At 35.2% G+C, this 22873-nt stretch overlaps 1 protein-coding gene across 1 annotated transcript in view; it reads left to right on the forward strand.

Annotated features, from left to right (window-relative positions):
* The window catches only part of Lgr4 (leucine rich repeat containing G protein-coupled receptor 4), a 91269-nt gene that overhangs the window by 61635 nt on the left and 6761 nt on the right, over nt 1-22873 (forward strand). Inside the window, 13 exon segments of the mRNA XM_046467544.2 lie at nt 2879-2950; nt 4166-4237; nt 10457-10672; nt 11642-11713; nt 13606-13674; nt 14562-14633; nt 14818-14889; nt 15211-15279; nt 17130-17201; nt 19218-19283; nt 20002-20073; nt 21996-22067; nt 22394-22519. Coding sequence (XP_046323500.1) covers nt 2879-2950; nt 4166-4237; nt 10457-10672; nt 11642-11713; nt 13606-13674; nt 14562-14633; nt 14818-14889; nt 15211-15279; nt 17130-17201; nt 19218-19283; nt 20002-20073; nt 21996-22067; nt 22394-22519 — 1122 coding nt within the window.

Here is a 22873-nt window from a genome sequence, read left to right on the forward strand (position 1 = left end):
ATGACTACTTAGGGCCCTGAGAGAAGATGACTACTGCCTCCTAAGCCCCTTATGTTGTGATTTGGTCTTTTAAAATGAGACCTCTGTGTTATAGCTGGAAGCATTATCATTTGAATTTGATGAGTGAGCTTGGGGTGTAGAAATCTTGAGAATGCTTGTACTGGGCATGCACCAAGGTAGACTGCAGGATTCTGTGGCATTAACATAGTGAACATTTTCTAGGAAGAACTTCTGAGAAAGTGGTTTTTGCTGATGAGTTGACATTGATGGGTGTAGCAAATGTGTGAGATCCATGCCCTGTTCATGGAAGCCTTTGTACTTGGCCTGCAAGACCAATATATGCAAGGAACAACCAGTAGAAAGTAGCCTACCACCGGGTTCATTTATGCACTCCTAAGTATTTACAAATAAGGCATGCTTGTAAGAACTGACATTTTCAAGGAAAGTAGCATTGCAGTTGGGGATTTAAAGGTGAAAAATGAAGTTGCTAGGTGAAGTCGTTAAGAGGTATGGAGGTAAAGCTGGCTGGTTTAGAACCAAAAGGATTTTCCAAGGAGAACTTTTTACATGGAAGCACTGAACAGTTTCTTCAATCTCTTGTTTTATATACAGTGAACTCTGGGAGATACAAGGCCAAGAGACTTTTTAAAAAGTCAACTGAAGCGGGCTCAATGGTGCATACCTGTAATCCTAGTGGCTCTGGAAGCTGAGGCAGGAGGATCACTAGTTCAAAGCTAGCCTCAGCAAAAGTGAGGCACCGAGCAACTCAGTGAGACCCTGTCTCTATATAAAATATAAAATAGGGCTGGGGATGTGGCTCAGTGGTCCAGTACCCCTGAGTTTAATCCCTGGTCCACCATCCCCCCAAAAAAAGTCAACTGAGGCACAGTAGAACTTTTAAGAGTTTGAGCAATCAATAATTCATGAGAAAATATTTGATGGGTTTTGGTTAGGCAGTTGCCTTATAAGTTTGTTGGCTGCTCTTGATTGGTTGGACTTTAGGACTGTTTTTTGGGGTTTTGTTTATTTGTTTTGTTTCGTTTTAATGTAGGCATTTACAAGAAATAGTTCAAGTTTTGCTTATGTTTGCAAACTGAGGAAGGTTTTTGTCACTTAGGAAGGCTAACTGACTTTATTTGCTGATTCCTTGGGCCCACTCTCCTTTTTAATTTCATTAACATGGCAGATGGTATGAAGAAACGTATTGTGAAACCTCAATTATGAGAAGCCTTGAAAAGTATTGGGGAGCAAGACTGATCAAACTGTGTTACAGACATGTATGCCACAATGAAATTTACCACTCTGTATAATTAGTATTCTTACACACACACACACACACACACACCAGTATGAGGGTATGAAATATAGCACTCAGATGCTAGAATGTCCTATGAGAAACAAAGTGCATGGTGAGTCTAGGTAGTGAACCCTGTGCTTAACTTGCAGTGTTGCCTGAGAATTTGGCATTGTTATCCTTGTTCTTGAAGAAATCATTCAGCATGTTTACATTTTTGATTTCTAAGTTGCTTCACTCCATCTCCCATCTTCAGTATATACATCTATGCTAACGACTTTGTTAATGCTAGGGAAAAAGCAGTTTTTATCCTTCCTGAGGCTATTTGAGTTTTTACTGGGTCAAAGATTCAAGACAAAGAGAGTTTCAGACTTCATCCACTTCAAGTTTTAGGACTGGCAGAGGATCCTTCCTTGTGTTCGTAGTACAAGGGTGTGTGAGTGCAACAGATTGGAAAAGGGAACCTGAAGTCTAAGGAGACGATGTTGTATGCCTGGCCTCGAATTTGAAATTCTCCTGCCTCAGCCTCCCAAGTAGTGGGGATTACAGGCAGGCATCATCATGCCCTGCCCAAAGGAGGGATTTTAAAGGAGTACTTTGTGACTGTGTGGTCCCAAGATATGAAAGGAGAGAGTTTTTTGTTTTGTTTTGTTTTGTTTTGTTTTAAAGTTGCTTAAAGTTGCTGTTACTGAATCTACCTGTTTGAGAAACTATCCTGACAGAACTAAGAAACTGAGAATCCTGTTTTTGATTATAGGAACTTTCAACTATCCCTTTTAAGTACATGCTTGGAAACCATTTTTTTTTTTTTCATTTAACCTGTTTATAAGTGACTTAAGTGAGTTGCTGCACTGTTTCTGGCATTTTCTTCCTAAGGCCTTCTGTTCAACTTTTCTTCCTATTTCTCTGTCTGTGGCAATGAGAGGAAAAGTGAGTCTCTGTGAATTATGTGCTCAGATTTCTTACAAAAGGACCCAAAGAATTCCTGTCTTTCCTTACTCTACCCTTACCTCCACTGAAATTTTCCATTTAAAAAAAATTTTTTAAGAAATTATTTACTTGAAAAATATACATATAAGCCTTTATTTGGAAAGCCAAGCTTCCAACAAACTCACATTTTGCACAGAACCTGCTCCTTCGTTATGCTGAGATAACAGGCTGACTTTGCCTCCCTAAGGCATTCTTCCTTGACAGACTGGTTTGCTCTGATCTGTATAAACACTACTGCCTGCTGACTAGTAGTCTGTATTTATGAGGCCCTTGGAAAACACTGTGAGCTGCAGAGAGTGACCGTGAATAGCAAACTTAATTTGGCTTAATGTGTTTTGGCTTGCTTGACCTCACCAGAATAAAAATGTGCCTGCTTAAATTATTGCATTGGAAGTTTAAAAAAGGAATTCTAGAGACACTCATCTCATTGGAAGAATCTTGGGATCATTTTAGCAAAGGTTTAAGTCCATGTTTAATGTCAGATGACTTGAGAAATGTTTAACATAGAGCTTTAATCGCAGATTAGGTTATTGTGGTTTCTGAATTTTAAGTCTGAATTACTATTTTTTTCTTTTGCTACTTTTTTTTTTCTAGACAATTGGCTGGCAACGACCTTTCTTTTATCCACCCAAAGGCCTTGTCTGGGTTGAAAGAACTCAAAGTTCTGTAAGTAATGCAATTTTAGAGTTTCACAGCTGGCTGTGTATTTTCTTTCTGCATAGTCAACATGCTTGGAGCTAGGTTAAGCACAGTTTCTTTTAGTTCAGGATTAAAAGATTTAAGTGTGGCCAATGGTTAGTATGGGAGGCTAGAGATTGATTTAGGCAAGTTTGAGTCTAGATAACGAGAAAGTTAAAACTCCAAACAATAGGTATTCTGACCTCTAGTATATTACAGTTGAATATTTGACTTTTTGTGCTGCTGATGTATTGAATCAAAATTTATGGGTAGGCTTCATTTCTACTTACTTTATAGCTACAAGATTTCTGAATTAGCCAACCTTAAAGGGAAAGGGATTTATAAGAATTTCAAATGTTAAAATCATTTTAGAGCTGAAGGAGTTGAGATACCCATGATTTATTGAGCCAGGAAGGGGATTAGGAAATAAATTCCTTACAGTGGTCAGGAGCTTGGAGTATGGCAGATTGAGAAACAGGTGAACTGACTACCCCCACTTCTCCCATTTTCCCTACAACCTTGCTGGTCAAGGTCACCAGGCCCCTGGTCCTGTGAGCTAGGAGGGTCCTTTCTCTCTTCTCTTCTGTGGTTATGATTCATGTCAGGCAGTCATTTTATTCATGTGACAGGAATGGTTTTAGGCAAAAATTAAAAAGGATTTTGTTTTCAGTATGGATAAATGCCTCTGATCTCCAGGCCCTGATTAAGGCTCTATTTCTGCCTGACCCCTATGGCACTGATAACATCTTTGGTAGTCCCTACATCAGGTTTTGCTCCTGTCCTGGCAAAATTTGCTTTTCCTAATGCTCATGTTTCTGGGCTCTGCTTTATTCCAGTTTGAAAGGCATTAGGGATACCATTGGGTTTGCTTATTACACCTCCCAATTAACTTGTTATACCTCCCAATTAACATTAACCATACCTAGGATGATGAACATTAACTAGGGTGCCTTTATTATCAGAAAGGAAAAAAAAAATCTCTGGAAATATGGATTACCCTGCAGGACTATGTTAGGTAGGAGGTGGCTTGGGAAAGCAGCATTAAGTTTCATTTCTGGCTTTACAACAAATGCTTGAAATTTTGCACTTCTCTTATACTGGGTGCTTTCTACCTCCACCCTGCTCCATTTGGTGCCGTTGGAAATATTTTTGAGAAAAAAATGGCTCCAATTTTTCTCATTCTAACTAAAAATTTTCTTCCAGAACTCTCCAGAATAACCAGTTGAAAACAGTACCTAGTGAAGCCATTCGAGGACTGAGTGCTTTGCAGTCTTTGTAAGTAATATTTTGGTTTTCTGCATTCCTGAATTATTAGGAAACCACTCTGGTTGTTAAATGTGTGAAGAACTGGAATCCCAAGGAAAGGGGAGATTTATCCTATCCTCTGGGATAAAAATGGGTATGACCAGTTGCTGTTATGATGTTTTTATAACATCCTTGGTGAGGGAAAAGGAGGTGGTGTGGTTTACCTCCTTTCTTCTCACAGAGACTGAGAGAAAGCTGCTGGGTTTCCTTCCATGAACTGTGTGCATGGCTAGAGGTTGCATCTCTTTGGAACCAGAATTAAGTGTGTCTAGTGTTTTGTATCCTGATAGTCACAGTGACATTTCTGTCCCAGGGTAATGATCATCAGAACAAATTAATCATAGTTCTTTCCTGTGAACATACCAAATCCATGTTGATGTCACTTAATTGCCTGAGCTGCCTCCTTTCCAGGTTTTTCTTTTTTGAAAAAAAAAAAAAAAAAAGTTCAGTGTTTATGTGGCATGTTCTAGGTTTTAAGTCTTGTTTTTCCTTGTACAGGTACAAATTTTAAAAGCGTTTTCAAATAGCACTTTGTTATTTTTTTCATTCTTTATACATAAAACATTTTTTTGTATAAATTGTAAGTGCTTTTCTTGCATGACCAGTAATGAGCAAATGACCATAGGGAGAACTTTAAATAACTTGTCCAGCATCACATAGCTTTTAGGGATGGAGTAGGAGTTCAAAACCAGATAAACCTGTTTCAGAATTCTAATTAATATGAACTTTTGAGATATTCTAGTAGCTAATGGGAGGTGAATATGAAAATAAAAATATGTACTAATAAAATATATGCTGTAAAAGTTAAACTTTAAATAGTATCTGTCATAAACAAGGAATATCCAGGGTATTGGCCATGTAATTTCTAGTTGAAATAGAAGTTTAAGATAGAGTATATTAAGTAGTTCACTTTACAAAAAAAGGCAAGAGGGTAAGTTCCAAATGGACTCTTAAAGTGAGTTTCTTTACAGAATAATTATTTTGCTGAGTCTGTGCTCTCTTTTACCTCAGGCAGATATACAGAGAGGGAGCTATCTGATCTCCCACAGACCTGAATTTAAGCATTTTAAATAGTTTTTGTTTTCCTTTGCTTTTAAAAATTCATTGGGGGTTGGAGTACTGGGGTTTGAACTCAGGGTCACCCAACCACTGAACCACATCCCCAGCTATCCGCCCCCCCATCCCCCACACTTTTTTTTTTTTTTTTTTTGTATTTTATTTATAGAGGAGCCTCGTCATTGCTGAGACTGGCTTTGAATGTGTGATCCTCCTGCCTCAGCCTCCCAGGCTACTGGGTTTATGGCGCGTGCCACTGTGCCTGGCTCCTTAAATTCATTTTATTTGAAACCTTTGCATGGAATTATAATTTCCCAGTACTTAATGATCCAATTCTCAATATTTTATCTAATTTGAAAGCAAAAATAGAACTAAAATCTCATTTTCCATTTTGGAACAGAAAAATTACCAAAACAAAACCAAAAAAATCCCACTGAAACTGAAAACATACAAATAGATTCTAATTAATGACCAGTAAGTATATTAAAATGTATGACATTTATTAATAATATAGATGACTTAAAGTGTTATTTTTCCACAGAAAACATAGGTTTCCCCATTTAAAACAACATTTTAAAACAGCATAATGTGCTCATCATTTATTGAGTGGCTTGCTTAGTTTAAATTATCTCCTTTCCAGCCAATGGTACATGCCTGTAATCCCAGTGCCTCAGGAGGCTGAGGCAGGACAATCAAAGTTCAAGGCCAACTTTAGCAATTTAGCAAGGTCCTAAGCAACTTAGTAACACCTGTCTCAAAATAAAAAAATAAAAAGGACTGGGAATGTAGCTCAGAGGTAAATTGCCCTCTAGATTAAATCTCTAGTACCCCAAAATAAAATAATCTCCAAAATTGCAATGGGGGTAAGGAGTGAACTCAAAACAAACTTTTTGTTATTAAAGGCACCAGTCTGTTTTCATGTGTGGTAGAAACTGAAGGAGCTACTGCTATATGTCAGTACTGTTTTATATAAGAAGGAAGCGTTCGTGGATTTGTTAGCATAGTGGTCACAGTGGTCAAGTTAGATATAATTGAAATTCTGTTGTGGTGTAAAACCATCTTATCAGCACTTGAGTCAGTTTGAAAATCTGATCTTCAGACCTGAATTACATGAAAGATTTCCTTGTGGTTTTGAATAGTGCTTAAAAAGAACAAAGTTCATTAGGGGTTGAAATCGAACAGAAGTGGTTTGATACAAACTATGTGCTTGTGATTTCTATAAAATCTGATAGTGAATTGTTGGTATTAATAAAAAGATAGCATAACAGCTATACTAAAGCCACATAGCTGTAGAATTACCTGAACAGGATATTAAAATGACATATCAGAATTAGTTCCACCAGAAGTTTTTCTTTATATTAGATCACATTTATATTGAATATTAAAGCATCTCAAAGATTAAATTTCTTGGATTTTCCTTAATAATTTTAAAGTGTTTTAAACTATATTTAAATTATTGTTAAGTTAGAAGTAGAGAGAAAAAGAAACCTTTGATTGCACAGTATTTATTGATAACATAGCCTTTCAACCTAAATATATGTATATAGGATTTTTTTTACCGTAATTTCATCTGAGACAAGATTTTTTTATGATTTTTTTAGTTGTTGATAGACCTTTATTTATTTATACATGGTACTGAGAATTGAACCCAATGTCTCACATATGCCAGGCAAGTGTGCTACCACTGAGCCACAGCCACAGCCCGAGACAAGATTTTTTTTTTAAATGTTTGTTTGAAATGTAAAATAGGCTTTTGAGAATAGGAAATAGGAACACATTTTCCAGATAAAAATAAGTCAGGGTTAATACGATGTCATCCTTCTCATAATAAAATTGTACTTAAAAGCAATAGTTGTCTCTTACTGTATAGAGTGTGAGTAGTAGAATACACTAAAGAAGCTCCTGTAATATCTCCAGTTTATGAGATATAATGCTATTTAGCACCTTCTAAAGGAATTGATTATAATATTATTTTGGTCTGTTAGGATGAATATTAACAGTGCAGATCATTGGTACCAAGCCAGGATTCCAAGACAGTTTTTCTCTGAAGCATTGATCTCAGTGTAAACATGGGCTCTTAACATTTATGGGTGTGTCTCCATTGCCCACATGTGAATTGAAGTGCATGTTTTAACCTTTTGAATCATCTCCACAAATCCTTTTTCTTATTTAAAATTTTCCATCATTTTTTATTTTAACTTATGTGCAAGTTTACAGTTTGGGGAAAAATTTTGATACAGGGGAAACTGTGTCTTTTTTCTTATTGTTGTGTTATTATTTTATATAGAAAATAGTGTCATCTCAGCTGAATGTGGTGGTACACACCTGTAATCCCAACCACTCTGGAGGCTGAGGCAGGAGGATCTTGGGTTCAAAGCCAGCCTCGGCAATTTAGTGAGGCCCTAACCAATTTAGTGGGACCCTGTCTCTAAATAAAATAGAAATAGGGGTGGGGATGTGGCTCAGGGGGCAAGTGCCCCTGAGTTCAATCCCCAGTAACCTCCTCCCCCCACCAAAAATAGTGTCATCTCTATCTTAGCTCAAAATTCACTTCATTATCTTACTATAAGTTAAAGCTATCCCTTTTCTTTGATAGTATGGCACAGAATTCACAGGAAGCATAATGTATGTAGTACTGGATTTATGTTAGAAAGGTATGGACAACTTTCTTTATTAGAGTGTTTTACCATATCTTAATGAAACACTTTTCTAGAAAAGACTTAATTTCTTGGACTTTAATGTATGTATTTTGGGGTACTTTGCTTGTTGTTTTACTGATAGGACTATATATGTATGTGTGTGGGTGTGTGTGTGTGTGTGTTGTGTGTGTATGTATGTATGTATATATATATAATCATCAGTATGATTAAAATAAGCAATTTAAACTTTTAAACTGCTATAACACTAAAAAATTGTAATTAAAAGACAGTCCAATCCCATTGCCTGACCTATAGGGACCTGCATAATCTGGAACCTACTTGTGTCCCCAGCACTGTTCCACAGGCCCTCTACTCCCTTGTTCCTGCCTCTAATCTCTCTGACCTGGGAGTTACTAGATGTCACCAAGCTGGTTTCTGCCTTTGCCTTTTACCTAATATTCTCCATGCCAGTTCCTGCTTCCACTTGTTTTTGTGTTTTTTAGGTTTCTTAAAGTTGCTTTTCCTGACAAAGTACTTTTATTTTATTTTTTTAAGTTGTAGGTGAACCAAGTGTCTCACATGTGCTAGGCAAGTACTCTGCCACTGAGCCACAACCCTAGCCTGACAAAGTACATTTTAAGTAGCTTCTCTCCTCATTAGCATCCACCCATCTTTATCTCTGCTCCCTGTTTATTTCATGGCACTTTGTAAACACTCCTTGTTGGTCTCCTGGGGACAGGCCTCTGACCTATGTGTTCACCATTTTATCCTTTGTGTCTAACAAGATGCTCAATTTAAATATGTTGAGTTGCAGATAATCAAATTAGCTACAAGTATAATTTAGTTACATTATATGATTAATTTGTGTGATTATATGTTTAGTGTCTCTTCTTAAGAATGGAAGCTGCCAGGAGGTTGCAAATTACATCAGTGTGTTTGAACACATTCCTATCTATTCATTAAAGCATATCTCCTAAACAACTCTGTAACCATTACTTTGCCAGTTTGTTATATAGAGGATACGGGTTCCTTTTCAGGGCTAAGTTCTAGAAAGCCCAAGGAATATACCAGTCTAAAAATCTTTGTTGCTAGACAGATTCTTAAGGCAGCTACTCAGTTTCCTATGCCACCCCCCACCCCTCTAGTGTTCTTTAGTTCTCTTGACTCTATCAGAAGGAAAGTGCCTTTCAGATACTCACCAGGACCAGTGATTACTAATTCCTGCTACTTCCTACCTCTGGAAGAGAGAATGAATCTGGGGTTTAGGGCAGTAGTAGGATGCAGGATCCCAGAACTGGCCACAGGAAAAAGGGACAATTATGGCAGGAACAGAAGTTGGAGTAGGATGACAATAGGAGACACAAAAAACCTCTCTACAACTTGGAATTTACAATTTCAGTTGCCAGCCTCCATCTTTTTAGAAATATACTATCAGTTTGAGTTTTCATCAGTTTTTTCTGTTCCCTAATTTTGACAGAAAAATCCAAAGCTGTGAAGCATGAATGTAAGTGATGAACATCAACAAGGGATTTGTGAGAAAAGTTGTGATCTGCCTGGCACAGACTGCCCCTCATCATATTAATACCAGGTTGTTTTTGTGTTGAAAAGTGATTATTCCACCAATTATAGCTGGTTGTGCCAACAACACCACTTAGGACCTACTTTCCAGAAATTTGCAGATGGGGACTTAATTTTAAGTATGAGTAATCCTATTAGTAAGGTGTTCCTTAATTCCAAAATTTTTGGAAAAACTGAAGTTTTAAAGTCATAGTAACATAAATTGGAGGAGCTGCTTATTTTTTTCCTGTGGACAATTTGACCTTTTTTAAAGTAACTGTTAATTTTGGCAAACTAATTTTTCAAAAGGATTTAGTGCTAAGAGAAGAAGAGAAGTTGCTTTGCTAAAATGTGACACATTTTTAACTTGTCTGGTGGTAATAAGTAAGGGTAATTGAGAATCTGTTGAGGTGGTTTATTGCTATTTAAAAAATTGTAAATATTTTCTAATTTTTCCCCTTTGATCCCAAATCAGAGTAGCAACTAAAGTTTATAATATTATTTACAATGTAACATTGAATGTAAAGTAACTTATTTGCTGGCTTAGTTTTTATTCTTGGTTTCCTGTGTCTTGATATTGTATACTCTGAAATTCAAGTTCCAACTTGAGCTTGTGAGAGTTTTCTTTTTTTCTTTTTCAAAGTGTATCTTTCTCTTAAAAAGTGGCTTCTTAGCCAAAGAGAGTTGAAACATTTCCATTTGGATACATCACTCTCTCACCAAGAAAGGGAAAGAACTGACTTTTATACATGGTCTTGGAAAAGGTATCAGATTCTATTGAGGTCTTCTAGTGACAGTGAAGAAGTAAGGGATTTTATGTCTTCGGTCATTTTGATTACTCCTTTTCATTTTGAAAGCTCTGAGAATTGTCTGAATCAGATCAACTCCATTTCACTAGAATTTGTTACTGAACGTGGTGGTTGTTTGTTTCTATCAGGCGTTTAGATGCCAACCATATTACCTCAGTCCCCGAGGACAGTTTTGAAGGACTTGTTCAGTTACGGCATCTGTGGCTAGATGACAACAGCTTGACAGAAGTACCTGTGCGTCCCCTCAGCAACCTGCCCACCCTGCAGGCGCTGACCTTGGCCCTCAACAGAATCTCGAGCATCCCTGACTTTGCCTTTACCAACCTGTCAAGCTTGGTGGTTCTGTAAGTGTTCATTTTTTTTTTTCTTTTGTAGTTGTAAATGGACATAATGCTTTTATTTTATTTGTTTATTTTCATGTGATGCTAAGAATTGAACCCAGTGCCTCACACATGCTGGGCAAATGCTCTGCCACTGAGCTGTAGCCCCAGCCCTATTTCATTCCTTTTAATACCATATGTTTTGTTAATTTCAAACAAGTTCCTTGTGAAAAGTTATTATGAAAGTACTCACGGATTCTGCTTCTGAATAGTCAGTGTTTGGACCAGCTGTTGTTTTGTTAAAAGGTGATGGCTTTCTGAAATATAAAATAGGAGAATTCAGAGTATTAATATCTGGTAATGGCTATTGAATATTCCTGATAGAAATGGTCCTTTGTAATCATGAGAGAAAAAATTAGGTCACTTAGCAAACACTCATACAGCTTTTGTTTGTGCTCCGCAAAGTGAATTTATTCATTCTTTTTAAAAGAAGTGAAATCATTATGTGATGTTCACAGAAATAAGTTCCAAGGTTATTTATTTCATATTTCCCAGCTTTTATATTCATAGAGTATGTGATTTTCTGTGTTTCTAATCTTTGAATACTCAGATATAATAAAGTGGCATTTAAAAAAAAATCTGTTTACAGACCTCACTGATATAAACTTATATGCTTCTTCCATATCATCAAAATTTGCTTCCTGCAAATTGAGCTAATTAAGACTGTTATTTTGATGTTAATATTAAATAATATTTAGTATGTGTATCATTTTTCCATTAGAGACATTTTCCTTTTCTATTGGTGTTCTGTGTTCAGTGAATACATGCAATGTAGATAAAAAGATACATAACCAATTATGTTTTCCATAGACAAGTGTTGAAATATTTAGCTATATGATTCCTTTAAGTCATCCCAATTTAGACTTATGAAACAGTTATAATAGTTGCTACTGGGAGATGTGAAAGTCATTTTGATGCTTTTTTTTCCTATAGGCATCTTCATAACAATAAAATTAAAAGCTTGAGTCAACACTGTTTTGATGGACTAGATAACCTGGAGACTTTGTAAGTATATTCGCATATTGGGGAGTCACACTGTGATATCAACAGTGCAATTTTATGTTTCACTACAGAAAAACGATGCTGTTCTTGAGTCAATCCATTATCAGTTTGTTTTAATACATGACTAAATTCTTGCCATCAAGTAACCTGGTTATGAATCTACATTTATGATTAGAAGTATAATTACATGTGTACTTCATGCCTCTAATTCCCAAAATATGTATTAAAAGCAGCTCGATATGGAGAGATTTCTATCTTTCCAAAAATGTTGATTTTGTTAAATTTATTATGGTTTTGGAACTCTGAGGCTTCTAAAATGAATTCTAGATAGTTTTGTTGTTGTTTTTCCCCATAATCTCAGTTGCCTTGCTAGTTGTTTACAGTGGATTTGAATATTGCATCTGCTTTCACATACTACAGTGTAACAAGTTAAGGTTTTGTATTTTACATACCATATTCTTGTTGTTTCCACTAGCTGTCTAGTGTTCATGACTGTGGCTGTTTTAGCTGTGCATCATACCACTACTTATCTAACAGACGTTGTGCTGCTATGTGTAATCGAGAGTAGAATGTTTATTTTTGTATATATGAGTACATTTATTTCCTATTCACAGATAACATAATATTTGCCATTGTGATGTAGTAAATTGATTCAGGAAATATCTCAATTGGATGGGCGAGTGAAGCCTGATTGAAATGTTTAAGTTTGTAGTGTTTTGTTTAACCAGAATTTCTGGTTAAGTGTCAGTGGCTGAGAAGACTTCAGATCTTATAGGATCCTATTAATCTACCTTATTCTCTAAACATTGAAAAGATAAGACATCAATGAATATTTTAAAGTTCAGCATTCTCAAGAAGATAGATCCAAATTCAAGCCTCCTTTGCTAAGTGTAATTTTTGGTGTGACAGATAAAAGCTTGAAAGGATAATGCGTAGACCATGTGTGCTATTCAAATTATATTAAAATTAAATCTCTTCTTCCCAGTTAGTTTAATTTTTACTTGCTATTTTCCTTCTGTGAAGGAAAACAAAATAGTTCTCCAAGGAACTGGGCTTTGAATTTTATTTTGCTCTCATCCTGCAATCAACCATGTGAGTCATGCCTACCTGCTCTTTATGTTAAGAGAAATTGAAATGCAAACATGCTAAGGAGTAGACCTTTTATTATAGACTACTATGGTTTATCTTGCTACTCATTAATATAACATTTTAAAATAATTTATAACCTGCGTAAGGATAATAATAATGTGAATCAATGTACCCTGGTCCTTCTGGCTATTCTTCTCTTAAGTCCTCGTGTTGACAATGGGGCTGAAATCAGCTCCCAGAAACCAGAATTTCAGGAAGCCCCTCAACTCCAAATGGAAGCCTCACTTCCATGCTCCTATCTTTCACCTACAAATGGATACTTTGTAAATTCTATTGTATAGTGAATTTTCTGAAAAGTACCATTTGTATGATTTGCTTTTTAATCCTCCAGTGTTACATGATTCTAAGAATTCTTCTTATAAACATCATAGAAGAAGCATTTGTTTTTTTTCTAGTTAAAATTTTACATTAAGGTGTAGACGTAGTTAAGGTTCTATGGGGTTTCGAATGACAATATGGTTGGTGAAGAAATATTAATCGGAGGTTGTGATCTTTTATACACACACACACACACATTTTTAGTTGTTGATAGACCTTTATTTTATTTATTTATATGCAGTGCTGAGAATCAGAACCAGTGCCTTACACATGCCAGGCAAGTGCTATACTGCTGAGCCACAACCCCAGCCCCAGAGGTTGTGATTTTTTTTTTTAACGTAGATTTGTGCCAAACTTTCTTATAAATTGTGACCATTGTTCATTATTTTCATTATTGCTACGTATTTTCTACCTTTTTTTTTTTTTAGGGACTTGAATTATAATAACTTGGAGGAATTTCCCCAGGCTATTAAAGCACTTCCTAGCCTAAAAGAACTGTAAGTATTGCTTTGTTTATTTTATGTCTTAATATCTCTAGAACTTGCCGTTTAATATTCTAACAATGAGATTTTAGAATGTCTTTGTCTTATTACATATATTCATAACACACATCCAAGCACATGCATACTCATACAGATCAGATTATGTTGGCTGGTATAACTGTTTTGAGCAGATTGCTATATCAGTTGAGATTCTGTTGCTGAAACAAAACAGTATGATCTCTGCCTTTTCGGAAGCTTGGAGTCTTAGTCTCATTAGGAAGGCAGACAATGAAAGACAGACAGATATCTGTTTCTAGGTAGAAATGAGTGTTGAATGAGTAGGATAAATAAATCATTCTAGAAAAAGACCTCAGTGAGCCTTGGGGTCATTGGAAAAGGCATCACTAAAGCAAAGAAATTTGACCAGACTTGAAATAATGAAAATATTTAAATAAATGAAAGGCATAAAGGAGAATTTTGGATGTTGGGCTTGTCATGAGCAGAAATAGAAATAATGTATATAGATATCATAATAGAGATTGTGTGTCATGAGTTGACAGCTAATAGCCTAACATGCATTGCCTAAAGACATATTGCAGGCTACAATAAGAAAGATTTGGGGACTAGAATGTCTTATGATTCTCATAGCATGATGTTCTTTAATGATGAAAAAATATAAAAATGTATATGAGGGACCAGATAGATTTTAGGCAAGCAGGGGGTTTAAGAGGAATTAGGTAATAGATGAGGTGCAATTAATTCAGATTTCCCACATTTTTGAAAATGTTTAAGTAATTGTTATCAGTAGTATTTTATGTAATGCTGAGCAGCAGTAGATACTCAAGTTTTAACTTACTTCACAGGAGATATGGATTTCAAATGTTTTTCTCTTATCTTTTTAGGGGATTTCATAGTAACTCTATTTCTGTTATCCCTGATGGAGCATTTGGTGGTAATCCACTCTTAAGAACTATGTAAGTATTTTTGAAAGTTTCTTTTAGAATAAAATCATGCGAAGCTGTGTCTGTACCTCATCAAACATCTAGATGAAGAATGAAAATTCAGGCTTTTAGATACACATACATTGTGAACATAGATTTTGTATTAGAATGCTGGTGGACATATGAAAACTTGACTTTTTCTGGGATTTTGTTACAGACACTTGTATGATAATCCTCTGTCTTTTGTGGGGAACTCAGCATTTCACAATCTATCTGATCTGCATTCCTTGTAAGTATTATGCAAGTTTAAAACATACCTGAATATTTGTACAGTTCTTTTAATGGAAAAAATACTTTATTTTTGTAGCTTCAAAAAAGAAAATCTTTTATTTTTTCCCCAGAGTCCAAAAAATGACTCTGAAAATTTATAGTGCTTCTTATTGATGTGAACGCTTGACCAAATTATCGTACTTTCAAGTTACATAAAGAGATGAAAGTAACTTGTTTTTAGTTAGTACTTTAATTTTAAACTCTTTAAAAAGATATATTGAAAATATTGTGATGAAAACTATTTTATTTTGAATTACTTTCTCCCCTCCCGATTTCTCAGAGTCATTCGTGGTGCAAGCAAGGTGCAGTGGTTCCCCAATCTGACTGGAACTGTCCATCTGGAGAGTCTGTAAGTTTGGTTCTTTGAAGAGGGGTTTGTGCCAAGATAATACTGCAAGGTGGCTAGCAGAGTGCCATTGCTTTTTAGTGACCATGATGGGTTTGTGCTCATTCTCCAGATTCCCTTTGTGACTATCATGCACAGAGATGGATGTTTTGGGTTTGGGGTCAGTCAGCTCAGACAGAATTCAGCTCTAGGACATATAGCATGGCCTGTCAGATTCCATTCATCTCAGCACCATTTCACCCCTGACCTGCAATAGTAGCAACAGAAATGAAGAGAAAAGATCAGATGTTAGAACATTACAGAAGAAGAAATAACAGGAACTGGTGATTGCAAATGGGAGCATTTAAAGGAAGGAGAATAAGAGAATAAGCCTACTATGTGGATAGAAGATCTGAAAGTCTCACTGAATATATAAGGTGCCAAAGTAGAAGCAGTGCTTTAGAAATTCAGAAATGGGATCAATTGTTGTACACCATCCAAGAAGGTTTCATGGGGGAGGTAAAGTGTTTGAAAATTAAATATGTCAGATTTCTCAGAGCTGGGTCTTTTATTTCGAAAGACAGAATTCAGTAAAACTGGGAGTACCAAGGATATTTTCAGGAATGGCATGCAGATGATCAAACATGGCTAAGAATTACATGTTTATAATGTGATGAAGTATGTTATAGAGAGATTTGGAAAATTGTTTTGGATCAGATTTTTAAATGACAGACCTTGAACACTGAACATTTGTTTATGGCAGAGTTTCCCTGTGTCTGTGAATGTAAGGTTACAAGGTCATCTAAATCTTGCTCTCAGCCCTTCAGATGAGTGGTGGGGTTGGGGTGGGGCCGCTGAAGTAGCTAGGCTCTCTAACTATGAGTGTCTTACCATGGTTGCCATATGAACATTATGATTTTCACATGTGCCCAGACAAAAAATAAAAATAAAAGAAAGTTGGGTAGCCCTGAGATAAGGAGTTTTAACTTGACCCATAATGCAGTTTGCTGGTATTGAGAAGGTTTGAGCAGGTGGTTTGAGCAGGGCAAGGAGAAAAGACTAGAGATAGAACAGTTCTTTTAATGGGAAAAAAAAAAGAATTTATTATTGTAGCTTCAAAAAAGAAAATCTTTTATTTTTTCCCCTCTTGGGCAGAAGTCCAAAAAATGACTCTGAAAATTTATAGTGCTTCTTATTGATGTGAACACTTGACCAAATTATCGTACTTTCAAGTAACACAAAGAGATAGACATGTGCAACCGTGAGACTCCAGGTCTTCAGTCACTGGAGTTGCCCCAGGATATATAGTATGGTTTATCAGATTCCTTCATCCCTCTCAGCAATATTTCACCATTGATCTACATAGCAGCAGTAAAAATGGAGAGAAAAGGTCGATTCTAGAACACTACCAAGAATCAACAGGAACTGTTGATTGCAAAAGGTAGCATAGAAAGGGAGGAAAGTAAGAGACTACTTCAGAATGCTGAGCCAGGTTGACTCAATAGAAACAACATTTGGGGTAGGATATTAAGTTGATTTTAAATGTGTTGGTTATGAGAAGGTGACAAAGCTTACAGGTGATTGAGGTCAGGCTGTGACTGTGAGTTCAAGTTTTTCTCTTGGTCTATCTGGGAAATCAAGCCCATCATCTGGACAATATTAACATCATGTGTCACAAGCTTTTTTTTTTCTTTTTTTTGTGAAGATGATGTCAGTATTGAGGGTTAATTCACCTTCCCACCTGCCTAATTTTAAGAGGTAATTAATTAGGCAGTGGAATGCAAAGAGTCTATCCATATGTGAATATGTAGGTATTTATTTTGCTTATTATCCTGACTTGGATTATTTCTTAGATGAACAATGTTTTTCTACAGGACCTTGACAGGTACAAAGATAAGCAGCATACCTGATAATTTGTGCCAAGAACAAAGGATGCTTAGGACTTTGTAAGTTATATCCCTCTCCCCACCTTTCTTTTATGTACTTTACAAATGTTTAGGGTTTTTTTTTTTTTTTTTTTTTTTTTTTTTTTTTTTAAATGAACTCTTTTGTCAAGGTTTTGAGGTATATTTCTTGTTTGTTCCTTTTGTATAAATGAGCAGGCATTTTGGTAACCAGGGAGGTAATGTGCATTTGAATTTGCTTTTGGGATTATGTATATATCATATATCTTGTGGCTTTATTTTAAACAAAGTAAAACCAAACTAATTTCTCCCTTGATTTTTTTTTTTTTTTCATCCCTGCCATATCCTGACTCCTTGTCCTTATTCTAGTTTCCCTATGGGTGTCCTCTCTTCATAGCTTCCTGTTTTTCATCAGTAACCTAAGCAGAGCCTAAAGCTTTCTTAAATTTGAAATGAATTGAATATGCAACTTTCTAAAAAAACTTTTAAGCTGACCTTGAAAGTAAAAATAAATAAGTAATGTGAAAGTTTCACCAGGACACATGATTAGTTACCAAGTTGTTAATAAGTATTCCGTGGTAGGAGATAATAACAAGGCAAGTGACGGATTGGATTAAGCAAGTAGTTAAGTGCTGTAATGGGGTCTCAGACTTGCCATGAGCATGAGGGAGAGCTGCAGTGGGATTGAGCATTAGCTATTCTGGCATTTCATTTAATATGATTTTTTAAAAATGTGAGTAAGCATACCATTCCTCTTATAGCTTTTAAATTAAAGAACAACATAGAAATTATTTATGTGCATAAATAACTTTAGAAAAATACAAAATTTTAAAAAAACTTGCAATTTGCCACTTAAAATTTTTATGCTTGTATGCTTTTGGGATTTTATTTTTACCCATGTTCTTTTAGATTTTGACAATCATGTACCTTGATATAGATTTATTTCTCACTCATAGTCCTGGACACCTGGATGCTCTTTCAATCTAAAATCTCATGCCCTTCAGTTCTGGACACTTTTCCTGTTTTGTTTTTCTTTCCCACTTCATTTTCTCCTTCCCTTGCCTATCTATTAATTAGATGCTATAACTTTTAAAATGAATTTTTTAATGTTAACTCTTTATTTTCCATTTCCTTTATTTAATTCTACTTTCTGGATGTTTCTGAGGAGGCTTTCTTTCTCTTATAATAAATCTAAGCTTCTTGAAGAAAATATCTTTAGCCATTTCAAAGACATACATATATGTACATTGACTGTATATGCATGTATTCTGTGTTATTTGTAGAAAAACAAAATTATGATTTTTTTATTAGTTGCTCAAGACAATACAATGATCTTGACATATCATACATTTGATTCAAATAGGGTATGAATTCTCATTTTTCCACGTGTACAGATTGCAGGATCACATTGGTTATACATCCATGTGTATATATACAGCAATCCTAGTGTCAGTTGTATTCTGCTGCCCTCCCTATCCCCCCCTCCTCCCCTATATGTTTTTATATAATATATTTTAACCTGTTTATATTGTCTATATTCTACAGTATATACTTGAACTTATAAATCTTAAGCCTATTGTAACTGAATTTTTCTAGAAACTTATGTCTTAGAGAACAACTGATGATTTTCTTTCTTCTTCTTCTTTTTTTTTTCATTTTTCTTTTGGTACTGGGCATTTAACCCACATATACTCTACCACTGAGCTACATTCCCAGTTCTTTTTTATTTTTTTACTTTTATTTTGAGACTGGGTCTAACTAACTGCTGAGTGTCTCCCTAAGTTGTTAAAACTGGACTTGAACTTGGAATTCTTCTAAGCTACCAAGTTGCTGAGTTACAGGTGTACACCACCATGCCCAGCATAGTTTGCTTTTCTTCCTCAGTCATATTTTTTTCTTTCTCCTTCCACATTTTTTATTGGTACATTATAGTTATATATAATGATGGGATTTTGTTGTTAGTCATATCGTTTTTTAGACATCTTAATGCTGCTTTAAGGACTTTTGAAAGAGTATTCTGATAATATTACATTAATTGTTAATTTCTATTGTTTTAAGGGACTTGTCTTACAATAACATAAGAGATCTCCCAAGTTTTAATGGTTGCCATGCCCTGGAAGAAATGTAAGTTGGCCTCTGACTTTTTACTGTGATGTATTCTTAGTTTGTTGAACATTTCCTATTTTAAATAAATGGTTTTAATAAGAAATTAGAAATTTATATAGTGAGGTGTTCCCATATGTAAAATGTCAAATTGTACCAGTTGCTTGCATAGAGCCAGAATTTATCAAGTATTCTATTAAGTGCTCTAGGAGGAGAGTGGTCATACTTAAAAAAACAAAACAAACTCAGAAAAACTTATCCTGGCTATTGAGGGCAATTGTACATGAATACTGGTACTGTGTGTGTGTGTGTGTGTGTGTGTGTGTGTAAGAGAGAGTGACAGCTCTGGAGGAAGTTGGGTTGAAAGATGAGGGAGAGGAAGGCATTTATTCTCCCCTTTCTAATCTTCTTCAACTTCCTGTGCAACTTGTTATGGTCTTGTCTTGGATGTTTCTCACTGTGTCATCTTCCTTCTCTCATACTTGAGTAGGCTTCCTAAGAAATTTAAATAGTGAATCAGTTTACTCAGTATAATTTGGGACGGAATGTCAATTAGTCTAACCTTTTCATTTTACAAATGAGGAAAGAGAAGTTCTCTTAACTTGAAACAAGATTAATATATATTACATATGAATGGTTCTTTAAACTTAGAAAAAGATTAACTAAGGTTATTATTTTTCAAAATAGAAATTATTTTTTTCTCTCTGTTTTAAAATTTTTTCTTTTTCTGCCTCTTCAGTTCGTTGCAACGTAATCAAATCTACCAAATAAGGGAAGGTACTTTTCAAGGCCTGGTATCCCTAAGGATTCTGTAAGTTTGTCTATGATTATTAAACACAAAATTTTTGTCAAGCTACAAGTTAATATATCATGATTTCCATGTTAATGGAATATCCAATTTTAATAGCTATATGTAAAGATATGATTTATATTACATAAATAGTATTTTTCAAACTCTACCACTTGGTACTTTATAAATATCTACTTTCAGTAGTCCTTACTCTAGCAAATTGATGATATTGTACATTAGTGAGTGAAAAAAGTACAGTGTATGTAACCTAAGCGATGTTGCTTATTTGTTTTCAAGTTATATTAGTGAGGTCTATCAATTTGTTAGGATAAGGATAGGCAAATTACAGCCTGTGTGCCAAATCCAGCCTGCCTCCCATTTAAAAAAAAATTTTGTTGTTTTTTTACAGATGGACACAATACCTTTATTTTATTTCAAACCCAGTGCCTCACACGTGCCAGGCAAGAGCCGTATCACTATGCTACAACCCCAGACCCTGCCTCCCATTTTTATACATTAAGTTTCACTGGAACTCATGCAGGCTTTTTGTTGAAGTGTTATCAAAAGCTGCTTTTGTCATGTTGTGGCAGAGTTGAGTAGTAAAAATATTTACTCTCTGGCCCTCCACAGGGCCAGACCCCAATGTTCACATACCCCTTTGCCAGGAATTCTTTCATGATAAATAAAGCTCATAAACAGCAGAAGTACTAATTTAAGAAAATTATTTGCTTTTGAGTACATATTTGTGCCTGGCACTCTTCTAAACCTGGTAATATAGAAGTAACTAAGACAAAACTTGTCACTAACAGCCTTTATAGAACTTCAGTGCAGAAAACCATACACTATATTACTTTTTAAAATAGAAAAAAATTTGAAAAATTGAAAGTGAAGAAATTTATATATATTGTCTGTTTTCCCAGTGGATCCCATTTAAGAGATAAGAGACTAGGGGTGTAGCTCAGTGGTAGAGCTCTTGCCTAGTATGCACAGGCCCTGTGTTGCATCCCAGCACTATAGCAAAGAAACAAACAATCGAAAAGGAAAAAAAAAAAAAAGAAAGAAAAACATGAGTTCTGCTGAAAAACATTTAAATGGTGGTTGGGTTTTTTCTGGACTTTTCTTTGTTGTGGTCAGTTTTTCTGTGGGCCTGGGCAGGCATGAGAACCAGCTGGCTCCTAACTGCCATCACTTCTAGAGCACTGATAAGATATAACAATGAAAAACTGTTTTTTTCACGATTTGCAATCAAGTTTTTCTGTTATCCCTGAGATGTGTTATGGAATAAATTTATCCAATCTTTAAATGTCCATTCAGGCCCAATTTAAGTGTGGTTACAGATTGTTTCTTTGCTTTGTTAATTCTGTAATATCAGAATTCTTCAGGGTGTGTTCTTAAAGGTAGAGCTATCTCTGCTATTGATAATGATTTTTATTTCCTGCTTAGGGAAAGAATGATATCTGAAGCCTCCTGGAATGCTTTTGTTTGCTTATTGATTATTTGTCTTCCCTCAGGGCCTTATCACTAACCTTTGAGAAGGCAAATAATAAGGAAGCAGTTTTTATTTTCATCTTTGTCAAGAGTTGGGCTTTTCCTTCCCTGGTTAATACTGCCAAGGATTATATCATTTCATTTCTAATTTTGAACTGGTCAAAATGATAAAGTGTCGAAAATTCACAACTGATTGGAAATAGGTGCCAGCAAGAATTACAGGTGCAACAGTGTATTCTAAGAACCAGATTGTTTTTTTTTTTTTTTAATTTTTTTAGAACCAGATTGTTGTAAAGGAGAGGCAGTCAACATAAACATGACAAATGGTTGAGAATCTTTGTTATCATATCAGCAATATGGTGTTAGTACCTCAGATTCTAAAGTGTGGTGTAAGTCACTAACTGGCATTTGAGTGTTTATTTGAAAAGATTAATGTGTTACTTTTATAATTGCAGAGATCTGAGTAGAAACCAGATCCATGAAATTCACAACAGAGCTTTTGCGAAGCTTGGGCCAATAACTAACCTGTAAGTAGACAAATGATTATATTCAATAATATCATGAAAACAGTAAACAGTGTTATAGAAATTTGTTTTAACATGGTCAAATGTTTTTTTTGTTGTTGTTGTTGTTGTTGTTGTTGTTTTCTGTTTAGTGGTTCCCTTTTCATAAATGCTAAGCTGCATTGATGCAGTAACTGTTTTTTGGATGAAAAGACACATTCTAGATCTATCATTTTAGCATCCATAAACTTCATTTTAGGAGTCTAATATTTAGGATGTTAATATAGGTACGGATGTTTTTATTTGATTGCATCTTAGGGAGTTAACTTGAACTCTTATTCACATTTTAGAGATGTAAGTTTCAATGAATTAACTTCATTCCCTACGGAAGGCCTGAATGGGCTAAATCAGCTGAAACTTGTGGGCAACTTCAAGCTGAAAGAAGCCTTAGCAGCAAAAGATTTTGTTAATCTCAGGTATGTTTTTGCATATTTTTCTTTTTCACTGGAGTTATGGTAGGCTCCCAAATTATACATTGTCCTGGTTTTATGCTATGGTTCCTAGATTTTTCTGGTGTGCTATAATTTGAAAGAGTTTTCTAACTCTGTTCTTGCAAAATTGGTGAAAAATAGAACATGAGCATTGTTTCATAGTTGTTGAGAACATGACCTAAAGCTCTCATTGCTCTCAAATAGTTAGTATCAGGTAAATGTTCATCAGAACTTTTTTTTTTTTTTTTTAATATAATGGACTTGTCATGAGCAACATGTGAACCTACAGAAAAATTTATACAATCCTTTAATACTTCAGAGACTTATGGGGGTCCTTTA

This window comes from Marmota monax, unplaced genomic scaffold (assembly GCF_021218885.2).
Source record: "Marmota monax isolate L192 unplaced genomic scaffold, Marmota_monax_Labrador192_F-V1.1 WCK01_AAM20220418_F8-fsc00135, whole genome shotgun sequence".
NCBI lineage: Eukaryota > Metazoa > Chordata > Mammalia > Rodentia > Sciuridae > Marmota > Marmota monax.